Source organism: Aphelocoma coerulescens, chromosome 1A, assembly GCF_041296385.1.
Source record: "Aphelocoma coerulescens isolate FSJ_1873_10779 chromosome 1A, UR_Acoe_1.0, whole genome shotgun sequence".
NCBI lineage: Eukaryota > Metazoa > Chordata > Aves > Passeriformes > Corvidae > Aphelocoma > Aphelocoma coerulescens.
Window position 1 is genome coordinate 28,071,857 of NC_091014.1, and position 16,546 is coordinate 28,088,402.

The 16,546-nt window shown below is 35.1% G+C and overlaps 1 protein-coding gene across 4 annotated transcripts in view; it reads left to right on the forward strand.

Moving 5' to 3' along the window:
• Positions 1–16,546, forward strand: part of DOCK4 (dedicator of cytokinesis 4) — a 230,487-nt gene that overhangs the window by 76,107 nt on the left and 137,834 nt on the right. For all 4 annotated transcript variants that reach the window (XM_068997410.1, XM_068997418.1, XM_068997428.1 and 1 more), the window contains exons 2-8: positions 5,534–5,617; positions 6,622–6,662; positions 9,001–9,056; positions 10,711–10,807; positions 12,469–12,617; positions 13,985–14,069; positions 15,718–15,869. In XM_068997410.1, coding sequence (XP_068853511.1) covers positions 5,534–5,617; positions 6,622–6,662; positions 9,001–9,056; positions 10,711–10,807; positions 12,469–12,617; positions 13,985–14,069; positions 15,718–15,869 — 664 coding nt within the window. The remainder of the gene's footprint in view (positions 1–5,533; positions 5,618–6,621; positions 6,663–9,000; positions 9,057–10,710; positions 10,808–12,468; positions 12,618–13,984; positions 14,070–15,717; positions 15,870–16,546) is intronic.

Here is a 16,546-nt window from a genome sequence, read left to right on the forward strand (position 1 = left end):
ACATCCCAATTTCGTTTGTTAGAGTTTTTTTTAATTATTTTTTCAATTGTTGAATAGAGCAAAACCCCTTGAAATAGTTGTTCCTGAAAGTCTCAATCTCTTGAAAGAATGGCAGTTTTAAGTCCAGAACAAAAACTTTTAAAATTGCTTTTGCTACTTAGAGGACCTGATTTCAATTATAGCAGATAATATCTGGAATCAATAATAGCTTCTGGCCGTCTGTTAGGAGGAAAAGAACAACAATGTCTGCTTCATTAGTTCTTATATGCAGATCTCCAGTTATTTCAGGCATAAAAATTTTAAGAATATAAACCTAAGCCAAACTTTGAAGTGGGCCAACCACCCCTGTTGCCACCTAATCAATTCCTTTCCTATTAGAGCATCTTGTTCCCTATCAAAGCCAGTCCCTCTGACACAGAGTTCCTACCCTTCAAATCTGATAATCTAGTGTGTACTTACCATGTTTCTGTGTGCTTTATATGCCACCTCTCTTAATTGGGGTATCATAACTTATGACACTGAACTAGAGTCTGTTTTTTACTCAAGCATTTTGCAAGCAGAGTATGGCCAAGCAATAATTAAAGTAATTTATGTTCTTCTACCTCACATGTTTTTCCCACTCTTCTCTCTTCAGTTGAAGGAGTGTTTTTTATTATGTGAAACCCAAGTATGCTGTTGTAGTACAAATGCTCATTTTTGAGCATCGAGTAGTTGCTGTAGATATCACTTCTTTTCCTCCCTTTATGTATGGGGGTGTATGTCCTGCCACACAACCCAGAACTGAATGTAATGTGTGTGTCCTTTTGTGGTGTTTACCTTGCTTCTAAATTGTAACAAGGGCATCTTGAGCACCATGTTGTGTTGTATCCTTTGTGGGGAGACATTTTCATCTTGTAAACAAGAAGTCAAGCCAGCCATGAAACCAGGTTGCTCTGGGTGTCTCAAATCCTCTTTATAATGCTAACTCACATGTAAGGCTTGTATGCACTAGTTGCAAGCAGAAAAATATCTTGTTTTAGATTATAGAGCAGCAGTGCTATCTGGCTCTAGATGAGCAGAAGCTGCACCAAAACCCCCCACTTAGTTTAGGCTTTAATTAAGACCTTGGGCTTGGATGGGTCTTTTTACACACCAGTCACTTTCATATGTAAAACTGTCCAACAGTGAGCACATCCAACCAGAGATTTGAATGAAAGCACAAAGATGAATTTTGTTTTGAGAAGCTGAACTTAGGAGCAAAGCAAAGCAAACCAGAACTGAAGTTGCTTTAATATAGCATGTCACTGTAGTTCTCACCATATGATTTCACCTTCTGTACAGATTAGGTTTTTGTATCCTGTGTAGTTGTCTTCCTTTCTTATTCTCTGAGCACCCTTTGGCAGCTAGAAAATATTTAATAAAGCAAGGGGACTGCAGTATTTGAACTCAGTTTCTAAAATATTTCTGAGGACATATCCTGCTACAAACTTTTATTGTGGAGTTCCATATTTCTCCTGTGGCCAAGAGATGATTAAAGAGGACATCAATCACTATTCCTGTGCTTGAAAGGAACATTTATATGACCTTCAGCTACTACAATGACAAAAACTATATCTAGATGTGTTTTTGATACATAGCTTCCTGGGGACATACATGTGACAGCCCATCTGCAAAGACTGCAGGCATTGGTAAATGATCTGTATTCAGAGTAGATTTCTCTTCTCCTGTCCATCCTCCTTTTCTAAGGTCTCTGGTATACAGTTGCAATGGAAGAGAGAGAAAGTGATAGTCACAACAGCTGTTGTTAGAATTAAAGTGGTGCATAATATGATGCATGTGGGTCAGTGAATGCCGTACATAAAAAAGTCCAGTTCTGTGAGTATGATAAATGTGTACTGGTCGTAGGTTGAGAACACCTTAAGCCATGGTCACTGCAGAGTGATTAATTATATACTTGCTACTACTAGAAAAAAGAATTAAGGAGCATCTGCTTTTTCAGAACGATGTGGTCATTGGAGAAAAGGGTGAGATGTTCAGACATGAAATTTATATAATGGCTTGCTTAAGAACCCCATATCCTAGCTGAACCGCTGAACCCTGGGATCTTCTCTGGTGGAACAGCAACCTCCTTTCAAGCCTTAATTTTTATCCTCCCTGTAGTCTACTTATGTATTTATACCACAGATAAACTAAAAAGACATGAATCATGGAATAGATGAACCTATAGATTCTATAGGGGTCTCTAGAATCTACAGAACCATAGAAGGTTTGGAAGGGACCTTAAAATCATCTTGCTTCAACCCCCCTGCTGTGGGCAGGGACACTCCCCTAGACCAAGTTGCTCAGAACTCCATCTAACCTTAACTGTTCACAAGAATCCACATCCACAGCTTTGCTGGGCAACCTGTTCCAGTGCCTCACCACCCTCACAGTAAATGATTTTTTCTTCTACTGTATAAACTAAACCTACTCTCCTTCAGTTTGAAGCCATTCCCCCTTGTCCTATCACTACGTGCTCTTGTAAATAGTCCATTACTACATCATCCAATTCCCTTAGGATTCTGGGATGTATCTCATCAGGTCCCCATGGACTTATGTACATTCAGGTTTCTCAGGTGGTCATGAGCCTGATATTTACAGTGAAGGACTTTGCTCCCCCAGTCCCTATCCTGCTGTTCATCCGCTCCAGAAGTGTGGGAAGAGAGGTTGCCATTGAAGACTGAGGGGAAAAAGGACTGAGGACTTCAGCCCTCATCTGTTGCCACCAATTGTTATAACAGTTGTTATGATAGACACCTTCTGTCTCGGTGCCAGTTCTGTAGCATGACTTGATTATTACAAAGTTAGCCGAGTAAACATTTATCTGTGGGTTCCTGTGCTGTTCATTAAATCCTCTGCTGCTCTGCAATGCTCTTTATTTTACTTTGATTGACACTGCTAAACACCACAGGCTACCTGTTTTGAGCCTGACCTTATTCCACAAGAGTAAGGGAAGACCTTCACAAGAATCCAGGCAGAGTTTTTCAAGTGTATCAGGGGAATGTGCTTAGAGATGATGCCCTCATTTCTTTCTTTCTTTTTCTGGTACTCTGCAGGCCATCCTTCTAGAAGATATTTCAAGGTATAATTTTGTTCTTCTGTACGTCTCTAAAATGATTTCTAGCTATTTTCTGCACTGTGTCAGATTTCAATCTCCTTCTGTCCTAAAAGTTTTTTTAAACTTCTTAAAAAAAAAAAAACAAAAAAAAACCAAAACCAACAAAGAAGAGAAAAAGATCTTTAACAACTCTAGTAACTAAGTAATAAAAACTGAATGTCACAGCATAGTCAAATCATAACAATGTGACAGGATATATTGGCTCTGAAGGAGAAAATTACTGTAATTTTTTTTTATTTCATGGAGTTTAAAAATAAGACATCTCACAACTGTAATAACAGACAAGGGTTTGGTTTGGTTTTGCATGCTTCTTCAGTTAATTCCTTAATTTCATTTGCTGTACATGCAAATTTTGGCAGGCTTCAAATATTTTGGCAGGCTTCATATTTCAGTTTTGCTTCTTTGAAACTGGAAAGGTGACCAGAGTGACTCCTGTCATTGCAGTGCCACAGCGGAATTTAGATGTACATTGCACTGAAATTCAGGGAGTTTTCTTTTTATTTTCATTTCTTCATAGTTAATAAACTGATCTAATTTTCCCATCTTTGTATAAGAATAAATTGAAAATTTCTTGATTTTTTTCCAACTCTTAGACAAACTTTTTCCCTGTAAAAATGCTTTCTTACTACTAAGCTGCTTTAAAAATAGTGTACTTGATCATGGTGTTGGAACCAAAGTAGCTTTTTATTTCATACTGCATATCTCACAGAATTCAGTTGGGAGTAAAAAACTTGAAGAGTGGCAGTAGCAACAAGATGAATAGAGATGGATTCAATACACATACTTGAGGAGGTTCAATACTATAAATGCTGGTCTTACGTTGTATCAAACACTTAGGGACTGCCCAGGAATATAATCTCACATTTTTTCAAAGGGATAAAGACTGTGGGTCAAACACAGTGATGATTTTCTGATGATTGATGATTGAATACAATGAATTTTGAAGTCTTCAAATTCTGAAGAAGGATTTGGCAAAAATGTACTTTTTGTACACTTTTGAACATGCCATCCTATAGCATAAACCATATCTTGTTGGTTTACTCTTAGAATCTGGAACTTTGTTCCAAAGAACAAGTGACTTTTCAGTTTCTGTGGTTGCTGACAGCTGATCTCTCCTGCTGCCTTTGATGAACAATGTGGCAAGCACAGATGGTGGATGACAGGTTATGTTGTGTTTGACTGTAGTGTCTGCTTGTGGCAGGTTAGACCTTCAACAGCAGGCAAGAGTCTAGTATATATGTCCTTGCATATATATATATCTTTTTGGCTTTTATATGTGAAGTTTTCTTATCATGCCTCTCAGTTAGTGTTTTGGTTTTTTTTTTTCTCTTTCCTATGAGATTTGGGGTTTCCTGTCTAGGTGGTTGGGTATTTGACAGCAGTAAGACTGCAGTTAAGCTGCAAAGTCATTTTGTGCATCGTGCCCTGGTGGATAGGCTGTTTTCCTCTTCCACTTCAAAATTAAGCTCTGACAGAAGATTACAATACAGAGAATCAAAAGCACTATTTCTTGGTCTCATGATCTGAATTGGGCAATATTTTGACAGGGTTGAATAGCTGAATTGCTATCTAGCATGTTGGATTTTTAGCATTTGTAGGAGTGAGCTCTTTGAGTGGCTTTTTGGTAATCTATTTTGATTCTGCATGAAAAAATAGTGATCTATTGGTTTAGAACTAACAATATAAGATTTAATATATGGCCACTGTAAGTATTTGGGAACATACTGCTCTGGTGTCTGTGTTGTTTCTGAAGCATGTTTTATCTCCATCTCCATTTCTGAAGCTCTTGTCCCAGCCTAAGCTCATGACCTCCCTTCGATGGCTTTGGTGAAGCTGCAGGGGAAACTGTGTGCACTTAACGTATTGGAGTGAACAACATGCTTTAGTATTCTCCACCCCCTAACCATTTCCTCACATTTGGGGTTATATGGGGTGCTGGGTCTATAGCATCCATTAAGCAAATGTGAAATAAGGTTTTCTTGTCATTGCGTGTGAGTGGTATAGCTGGCAACAAAAATATTGGCACATATTGGCACTTTCAGCTTGCGAAATTGTGAGGTCTGATGCATGTTAGGGTAAGCATTTGGAATAAAACACTTTCTGTCCTTCGGGGTTCTTATGATCTAGCTAATAGTATTCTCCAGTACAAGCTTTCCATTCATGTATAGTAGGGCTGTGTTTACAGGTTTTTTTTCTGAGTCCTGTGTTTTAAATTTTATGCTCATAAAAGTGGCTTAATGGTTCTTTCCTTGGCTCTTTTCACAGGTTATTAAATTTGAGTAAGCCTGTCTGTTCTAACATATAACTTCCCCTGGAAATGTGTTATTTTTATTAACAATAGGAATAATAATTTATATTTTAAGGTTGTGAATGATTGAAATGTATTATATTTTTCAGTAATTGCTGGTTTTCGAGGGACAGTCCCACATGGCCTATCACTGGAGATTGGAGACACTGTTCAAATATTAGAGAAATGTGATGGTAAGTTCACGGGTGATTCCAGTGATAATTAAGTTTTGTGTATTGGTCGTTTGAACGCCACTAATATTCATTTATTTTCTTAAAGTAACACATTTTTGAGGTCAATGATATTACACATTTTGGCCTCTTAATTTTTTTTCCACAGTTCAAGTGAGCTCTGATCTCTATAATAATCAATTTGCAGTACATTAATTTTTATTTATTCTCACTGTTTAATAAAGATTTACAGAGGCTAAGAGTTCTATCAGAAAGGAAGTCTCTCATGATTCTTCTGCTTTCTTGGTATTTCTGAGGGAAACCTGGCTGCCATCAAGACATTTTCAAATTAATTCAAAGTCACAGCTTTAAGTCTTAAAGCACTGTAAGCATTCTCTTCTACCTCTCTTTTGCCTTAGAGAATGCAAATATAGTTTTATCAGATGTCTGTTGCTAGTGTCAGAGAAATAAAATTGCATTTTTTTAATAATCTGCCTCCTTAACACATAAAAATCAACACATGGATTTTTTTTTATAATTTTTTTTTTTTTATCATTTGGGATTATATAGGTCTTTTTTTTATCATACCAGGATTATATATGGTTAACCTTGTAAGAAATGTTCTTTTAGAAGGCATAGGATCTATTCTTTTGAATCAGGTATATTATGAATTCTATATAGCATTGTGGTTGATAGATGCAGAACCTGAAGTCCAGAAATTATTTGTAAATGTTTAGAGTTAATACGAAACTATTTCGATTTAGACAGATGTTCAATGCAAAATTTACCTAGGTTACATTGTTAGAAACATTTAGGGATACAGGGTTAAAGAGTAATTCCTGAAATTGTGTGAATGAAATCGTCTGAATATGAGCTGGTTTAAATTAAATACCTTTCACTGTATTAAATGAGTATAGTCTGACAGCACTGTGGAATTGTAATATCTGTCCAAAAGGGAAAGATGAAATCTGTTTTACATATGTAAATGATTTGCATACTTTAAAAAGCAAAATGTGCTTTCTTCACAGGATGGTACAGAGGATTTGCCTTAAAAAACCCCAGTGTTAAGGTAAAGGTCAATTGCAGTTTTGTATCCTTTGGCAAAAATGTATATTTACTTTTTAAAAGTTAATAGTCTGCTTGTAAGTATATGATATTTACTCTTAAAGGAAAACTAGAGTTTAGTGTTAAGTATATTATTGATACTACTTTAATTAGATTTGGACCTGGATTACCCTTCTGAAATGCTTCTATGTATTAGGATGATACACTTGAAAAATCCAGGGCTGTGGTGAATTTTCTTTCATTTCTGATTTTTAGATTTTCCGCTCAGAGGAAGATAGGTTAAAGGGAAAACACTACTGAGAATACAATTTGTAAACATGGCTGGAAAAGTTGGTTAAACTGTGCCTGTTTTTCTCGATGCTGTGAATTAATTTAGAGCAGCTAGTGGAGAAAGCTAGTTATAGGAGCCACATGCAGAGTATCAATAGAATAAAAGATATGTGTTGCCATGTACAATATATGGTTCATTTTGGTTTTCTTTGATGTGTAGTCTTTGATTTCCATAGTAGCATATTCTAAACCAGACTTCACTGGTTTCTTCTGCATTCAGATATGAAAAGTTAAGAAATGTATGTTTCAGTGTCTGTTTGTGTTGTACATTTGAGCTTTACTTGTCTTATGTGTCTCTATTTTCTTAATCTCTGTTGTTGTCTTGCCTCTGAGATTGTACAGATTTTGTTTTTCATGGGCCAGAAAGATCTTAAATTATCTGTTGATCCTTTAACTTGCATTGTAAGCTTTGCTCTTCTTTTTCTCTCCTCATTTCCAAGATTTTTCAGCTGCAAAATAAGGCACATACACATTAATTTCAAAAGTTTCTAGGGGCTCATATCAAGTCACTGGCCTTTTGTGCCAAGGCTTGTGGTCTCTAATCACATAAATTTCCTTTCTTTATGTGGAAGGTCGATGTGAACAATAAATTTAGCCACAGAGTCTAATTTGATGTTTACTACTTTGACCTCATTCATATATATTACAGTTTGATTTATAAGACATGAGCAGTTGTGGTTTGTTATTGCATCTTCTGTGTCTTTTGTTGGAATTCTCACCACATGCTTACTGTCAGTCTTGCTTTGTGGTCTGTCAAATGTGTGATGGAAGTTATGAATAGGTTTTCTAAACATGACTTGATGTGTGAAGAGATGAGATACATATTCTCTGTTTTTGTAGTGTGAATGCAAACAGTTTTCTGAATTGGATTTTGGAAGGGAGTCTCTCCAAAAGTAAAATAATAAGAGCACCTTGTAGCTCCTCTTGTTATTGCTTTTGCTCTGTCAAGATTCTTCCCTTGTTATTCTGCCAGCTTTGACACTCGAAGAAGTTATCTGTGGCAGCTGGTCTGCAGTAAGGGTGCATATGCAGCCATCCTGTTCCCTGACATATTGTTACACCTGCCAGGCTGTGTGTCTGACTGTCCTTGGGAGATGCTCTCCTGAACTACTTTGCATTACAGAGTAGTAGGAGCATTTAAAAGGGCAGTTGCCTCTATGTAGTAGATTTGGTTTTGTCAAAGGTCTAATGGCTGTGTTAAAAGAAAATGGGACACCATCATCACAAAGGAAAGCTGTATGCAGCTATGCTTATTATGAAGAGACCTTATATGTATTTTCTCTCACTGCATGAGCTGTAGTATATTATCTTCCCAGCCAGAGGCTTGGAGCTTACTTGCTTCATTTTGCTTATTCTGATTTGTGAAGGTTAGTGGGCTCTAAGAGTGGTAGGAGTGTTGCAGCAGCGCTGTGTTTCTAAGAGGATGGTGGGGAGCCCTTAAACAACTAGAAAAGGGCCTCCCCTGGCAGACACAGGGTCTTTGATAGGCATCCAACACAACTTTCCTGTGCACTGCAGCCAGAATAGTCAGCAAATTAAATCTTATTTTGACTTTCTTTATTAACTTAGCTTTATCTTTATTGAATATTGTTAACTTCATCTTTTTTTGTATTATTTTGAAAATCCCTTCTGAAAATCCTTATTTTTAATATGTGGTTGATAAGACATTATCCCCCACAGCTGGTCTGTTTGTTGTCAAGGTGGGAACAATGAATAAAACCATCTGCCATAAGGGAGCTCTCAAACAATCTTCTACATGTTCTACATGTTCTATATGTGTTTATCTTCTAATTTTCTGAAGTGTTAAAGGATTTAAACTCTACTGAATATGGCATTTTAGTTTCTGTTAGAGCTATACTGAGTATTTGTTGCATTCTTTCCTTGTGTGTTTTTTTTTGTTAATTATTTGGAAGACTTTGAATTCAGCATGCATTTGCATATTGAGTGATACTAAATGGTGTGCCAAACTCATGTAAGGGGACTTTTTTTACCTAAACTTTTTTATTTTTCAGGGCATATTTCCATCTAACTACATTCACTTGAAGAATGCGTGTGTTAAGAACAAAGGGTATGGGAAATGTTCTGATTTCAAATATTGAAACATGGTCAGTTACTTGTACCAAAGATCTTTTGCTTATAAAGTAAATAATTTTGTTATGTTATGGTATCTTCAGCTTACTGCCAGAGGACTTGAAATGGTTGTCTTTAGCTAACCTGATACTCCTGCATGGTCATAATATTGGAATGCTGTATCCTAAAAAGACACTGAACACAATTGGGAATATCATTTTGTATTGTCTAGAGAAAAGAGAAAACAATTACGTTAAGTTTGGCTTGAAAAAGGCATTGCCTTAATTTGAGGAAATTATTCTGTATGTAAGCTGTCTTTTAACCTGCTGTTTAAGATTAGCTGTTTTCTTTGAGGGCAGCAGCTCTACCATGGTAGACAGTTGCCATTTTACAAAAAAAGAGTAAAATAATGTATCAGTTTAAAGATATTACTAAACCTGTAAATGAACAGAGAAGCTTTTTCCTTTGCTTCTTTTCTTCAGGTGATGGAGAGCCAGTATTTATTTTTGACAACAACTGTGCTTTTCATTTTTAGAAGAATTGATAAAATCTGGAGTAATTGGTTAAAATTAGTTTTAAAATTTTTTTCAAATTCAAAATGTCTGACCAAAAAAAACCTGATTTTTTTTTTTTTTTGGTCTAAAACTTACCTTGATGGTATCACTTTTAAAAATTGAAAATTTTAAAAAATTATCAGAGATCTTAGCTCAACAGTTTTTTTCTCAGTTCTACTTAATTTTTAATCGTTCATATTGTATCCTTTATTTGGACTTAGTAGTAGAGAACTGATACAAAATATTTTGAAACCTGTTTAGGTAAGGACATTTCTCATAATAGATGGATGCCTGAACATTAAGTGACCTTTGTTTTGGGAGCATGAATGAGTGCATTGAAGGTCCATTATCCATGATGGGTAGAAATAAGGATGGAGTCTGTAATAATATTAAAATAAGTTTCATTCCCACAGGTGAAAATGTCACCATGTTACTGTAAAAGTCACTGTTGTTTGCTAGGAAGTTATAGCCACATGTGGTTTGTCATGCCCTAGGATCCTTTCTTCTTTTAAAATTGTAGCTAAAACTGAAGGTTTGGTGAAACAGAATTGTAAACCATCACAATGAAATAAAGTTTAAAGGCAGAATAATTTTTGTTAGTGGACACCATGACAGTACTTGCATGGAGTTCAATCTTTGTTGCTAAACAAATTTCCTTTGTTAGTTTATGTTTCCCATTCAGGCCATGTGCCCTGCTGTACACCATGGCCAAGAGCTGTCACATTGCTATGTCAATTTAGTAAGAGACAAGATATGAAAAAAGTAATCCAGGCTTAAAAAGCTGATGTGTCAAGATCCCTTTGGAAACTGTGGGATTTATTCTGCTGTGAAAGTTTTTGATATGCTTATCTCATAGTAAAAAAACTCACCTTGACTTCTCTAGGACCAAGACTTTGCATGGGGATTAAACTATTTTCACTCAAAGTTTTTCCATGGGGATTAAATAAATATACAAATAAAAAATGTCATGGTCTGAAGGAGCACTTATGTAGATTGATAGACATTCATTTCTGTTGGCAGTAGGAAGTCTACATATTAGTAACTGCAATGGGATTAGTAATGCTTGTGCAATATCATGTGTTCTTCTGCATGTTACAGACAATTTGAAATGGTTATTCCAACAGAAGATTCTGTTATTACAGAAATGACATCAACTCTAAGAGACTGGGGAACAATGTGGAAACAACTCTATGTGGCAAGTACCCTGAATAATATTGCTTTGATTTCATGTCATCTCAAAAGGTGCACTGTTGTTTAGATGCTCTGGTTTAAGCATATATTTCAGAAAGAAAACCAAAACATTCAGTTTGATTTTTAATGGTTTTACTAATACCTTGAAATTTTATTTTGAGCTTCATGGTGATACTAAACATTAACATGTCTCTTGTATTCGCGTGAATAATTTACTTCAGTAGAACTTACCAGATACCGGGACCAAAGATGCACCTGAATTATTAAATTTGATTTTCTAACTGCAGAAATGAAAGGTCTATATACTAGTGTCTGATGGAAACATACCATCAGTATAGTTCTCTATAATGTTCCTACAAAGTCCTTTTTATCTCTTGTTTCTAATTCAAGGGCTTATTCAATGACCTTTTTTTCCTTGGTTTTCTTTTACTTAAAATGTTCATATTTCCCTCTTGTTCTTACAGCAGTTATTTCTCTTTTTAGCAACATTTTTCTTAGTGCTGTTGTTATTGCATGTTCAAAATTACCCTGGTTTTCTTCCTTTCCAGACAGAAAGCCAAGACAAACAATAAATTAATGCCCATTTTACTGAGCTTATGAAGTGAATGAATGTGAAGTAAAAAGAGCAGATTTATCAAATTGCAATTTGTCAGAGTGCTTGGAATATAAAAGTTGTTGATGGAGAGTAATGGTACTTCTAAATGAATTTTAGGTTTAACTTCTGTAGCAGTTAACTTAAGTAGCTGAACTTTATTTTTATGCCTTTTATTCATAGGAAGAAGGAAAAGAGAAATGGGCTTAGGGTTTTTGGCAAGAATTAACAGAAAAAATCTGAATAGGAGTATTTTTTCAACTTTGTGTAATGAATCATTTAAATTAAGGTTGCAGTAATTTTCTCAAGCTAAAGGTTCACAAAAAACCTATGTAAAACTACTTTGAATTAGTGAAGGAAGAGTTAATAGATTCTTCCAAAATAGAGGTTCTTTTATGGGAAATTGTTATGCCCTTAGCTGGTGTATAATTAGAGTAGGAGAATGTGGTTTTAAAGCAATCATATTCACATAATTTCTCCTACTTCACAGTTAGATAAAGAACAACTGTTTGGACAAGAATCTGTCTATGTGATGGTATTTATTTATGATTAGGTGGTAGTGTGTAGAGTTATATCAATGCAAGAGAAAGATAAAAGAAATTAACCCTGTGGTTCAGGGTTTCAATGCTCAGAGCTATTGCTTTTTTTACCCCTTATGTGTGTGTGTTCAGATAGTCTTGAAATACAGATCCTATATTCAGTTTGGATGAGACAGCAGCACAGAATGAGCATGCTCTTGGAATACAATGATGCTGTGTCGTGAAACACATGAAAATTGTTTGTTGAATTTTTGTCATAGCTGTCATGTACATTAAACTAGGTTAATGTGAGACACAAGGAGTTAGACTGGAATATTGGAATGGTTGTGGTGCAGAGACAGGGTCTGTGGCAAGGTCTGAAATTATTTTGTGTGCACACTCAAGTGCAGGTAAAATGGTCACAGTGCAATTGGGGGAAAAAAGAATAAGTAGGGGGGAAAAGGGATTTTTCTTAATTTCCTCATCATGTATGTATTTATTAGGATTATCAGATTATACAGGTGATGTAGAGACAGTTATATTTTTATCTCACAGAGGAATGAGGGGGATCTTTTTCATCGGCTGTGGCACATAATGAATGAAATCCTAGACCTGCGAAGGCAAGTCCTTGTTGGCCATCTCACCCACGATCGAATGAAGGATGTCAAGCGACACATCACTGCTCGTCTGGACTGGGGCAATGAGTGAGTGAATATAAATAAATGAAATGTAATAAAATTGTAAAGTCAGTGCTTTAGGCTGATTGTAGAATGCTGAAATAAAGAACAAATTTCTAACAAGTGTTGCCATTTTTTTAAAATGGACTTTCTCCTTCATTGTTTTTATGTCCACTATGTTTTAACAGTGAAAAGTGACTTATTGTTTTATTCTGCTCTTTTATTTCAGTGTAATTTGCATAGAAGTAGTACTGTCTGTGAGAGAATTGCATTGGAATATCTGAAGCAGCATTTTACATCTTTTTAATATGCCTTGGCTAGATGCCTGGATGATGCATTTAGCATAGCTTTGTGTTCTAACTGAAACTATGTTGATTGACATTGCTTCTTTTTTAACATGGTCACACAATTTAGTTCCTACCTGGGCATTTCTAACATACATCCAGCTACTGTGTTCTGCATCTTTCTTTTATCTGAATAACTGAAATGAGCTAACACTAATTGTATTATCTTACTTTTTCTTTAAGCATGACAATGGTTAAAACACCCTCTGGCATTTAGGTGCTGTTTCCAAAGTCTCTTCTTTAGCGGGTGTTTATACAGCTAAATACTAACTAAAGAGAGCCACATTCAACAATAGAATTAACTGAATTTCCGGGGTTTCTACAGCTATCTGAAAGCTTAAGTACCTAACACAGTGAAAGGATTGTGACTAAATGTGTATGATTACCTGTCTGCTTAGAACTTTGTGGTAACTGACAGGAATTAATTGTGAAGGTTTTTGTCATGGTCAGTTCCTGCTCTTTAAAACATGTTTTTGAAAAACTTTCTAATCTTTCAAATTTTTGTAAATTCAGCATGACTGCCCCATATGTGTTCTTAAACATTGCTGCTTGCTGCTGTGTTGTGCTGGAAATAAATTGTATTCCTGTTGATTCAAGCTCATTTCCTTATTTTGTTCAGGGGATAAAGGCAAGCATCTTTGATGCCATCCAGTCCAAACTGAAACTAAGCTGATGTTTTGGCATTTGATGGATTTTCTTTTTACTTTCCTTTCCATGTTTTTTATTCAAATTGACAGTACTAGTGCATTCACGCTGAAGTGTTCACAATAGTACGGAGGACAATGTCCATTGCACATTGTCCACAATGTGAAACAGATTTAAAAATTGTGGAAAAACATTCTATTAATGTTGCAAAGTGGAGAAAGGGGATGAATCATATGTGAATGGTGAATACAGCCAAAATACATTAAAACAAAACCAAAGTCAACTAATTGTAGAGTACCAATTAACGTGTGCATTGTTTATTGGAATAAACAACAAACACATGCAGAGCTAATTTGTTTCTTTTGAAAGTAGAAACTACTTATTGTTATTCCATTTCTCATACAGACAACTGGGACTTGACTTAGTTCCAAGAAAAGAATACGCTATGGTGGATCCTGAGGAGATCAGCATTACAGAGCTCTACAGGCTGGTATGTGAATGTAATATTTGGTACTTTTGCTATCAAATTACATACTGATAGTTTGATGGCAACTCTTTTCTATTTAACCAAATTGGCATTTCATAATGTAATAAATTTTACTATAAGGAAAGAAATTTTTTTGAACAGCTGTGTCATCTCCACATCTGTATGAGATGCTTTGATTTGATGTCAAATTTGTGTGTGCACACATACTTAGCTTAAATGTTATTTGGTAAAAGTTTTGTTTTCTGATGTACCATTTAAGATTGTGACTGTTAATGTGAATTTAATCATCCATAAAAGCTTATGAGATTCTTTATCATTAGAGCTTTACCTGGCCCATGAGCCTGTCTAGATAAGCTTTGTGGAAATATAATAATATTCTCATCGTATAATATTGTCACAATTAATCATACTGGGCTCTTGGTCCTTTCTAATATATTAATGTAAATAGTAGTTAAATTGCATAAGAAAGCTTCCCTTTGGGTATAAAAGCCCATCTTGATTTACTAAAACCAGCACTGATATTTCTTATTCCGATTAAATCTCCAGCGAGGTCTAAGAAATCTTGCCAATTCATTTATGTAGGCTTTGGCTCATATTTAAGTACTGCAGCTGTTACAGATCCACAGTTCTGAGCCTTATGTGCTTAAGACTAAGCTTGTATTTAAACTGAATTTTATTTATGATAACTTTTGTATTTAAATACAACCTCCCCAAAACCATCATCGCTACCATTTTTTGTGGATCTGAAATAATTATGTATTCGTTTTGTAATTTTTAGCTACTTGTACTGATAACTTGTAATGTCAAGCCTAATAGTAAATTCTTCATGCTCCTTTGAGTAATTTCAAAGTCATATGTAATATTATGGAATCCTGTTGAAGCACTAGATGAAATACACTGAGGAACCATTAATCCTAAGAAGAAACATACAATCCTAAGAAGAAAAATACAAAGGAAACATCCAGAGTAATGGAACTCATGGAGTATACTTTGAAAAATAAAAAAGGGGAAAAAACATAACCTCAGTGCGAAGGCTGTGTAGCTTAGAAAAATTGCTGTTTAAAATTATTTTTGTTAAAATGTAAGAGAGGGATAGTACAACTTAATATTGTCCTTCTCGTAATGGGTGACTAAAATGCAGAAGGTATAAACTGTGAAGTCAAATCAAGACAATTTATTAGCTTTTATAAAGCAGTTTTCTTGAGATCATAAAATGTGGGTATGATTGCTTTTTCCCATTTTTAAAATACTGGTATTTAGTCTTCTGCAAAAGCATTTTTTTATGTGTTTGAATACTGGAATATCTAGATCATTAACTGTTTAAGCCAGCTAAGAAATGCTATGTTGTTACAGCACAAAGCTTAAAATGGCTTCACATTTTCAGAGTAGAAAGAAACGACTTTTAGAGATTACTGTTTTTCTCCTAGAAATAACAATGATGCAGTGTAACACTGGGAAAGTAAACTCCCTGTGTTTTCCTTCTCAGATGCAAAAGAAAAAAAGAAAAAGGAAAAAATACAAGTTAATATTGAATTTAAAAAGATAATAATTTGGATTAAGAAAGTAGTTCTGCAATACATATTTTACCTCTTTTTATTTTGAGAATTTTATAATTGACTCAAATTGGTCACTGTTTTTGTGGCATTTTTAGATGGAACATCGCCATCGAAAAAAAGACACACCAGTACCAGCCAGCAGCCATCATCTTTTTGTTCAGATGAAGAGTTTAATGTGCTCCAATCTGGGAGAGGAACTGGAAGTAATCTTTTCACTCTTTGATAGTAAAGAAAATCGACCCATCAGGTACCGTGTGATTTCTGTTTAAATACTGATTTTACATAAGTTTAACAATAAATACTGTATCTTTTGATCCAGGTAACAAATTCCACATTTAGAAACAAGGGGAAGATATTTTTGTTTCACAAGAATCTTTTGCTTCCTTCTGAAATTCAGTTGTTATGTCTAATGGTTTGTAGTGTCATTTAAGTTTTAAAAAAATGTATACATCTCTGTCTTGTTTACTTATTTCACCTTCCAGTTGTTTTTTGTATAGAAACATATATACATGAACAGAATGGCCATTTTTCAGTATCTCTAGTTTCATCTCTCAGTGCACATTCAAAACTTTGAGCTTTTGCTTTTTCCGTAATTTTTATAAGATGAATTCTCCTCAGTACATGAGGCTGGAGGACTGCCCTTAGTCAGTGAATTAAGCATATATTTTATAAAAGGAGCCTTTAGTTCTATGAGAAGGTGCTTGTTCTTCAGTCAAAATCAATCTGTCCTAGAGTTTAAATTCTATGGGAGACCTGATAACCTTTGATTTTTAAAATATTCAGTAGTTATTTCTATTTTCAGAATCCTGGCTGAGAGAGAAAATATGAGAGTGATTGGTGGAGAAACCACTGTGCAGTTAATAAATATGAGCACAGAAGGAGAGTACAGTTAGTGCAAGAGCCCAGTAAGTTCCATTTGAGGAA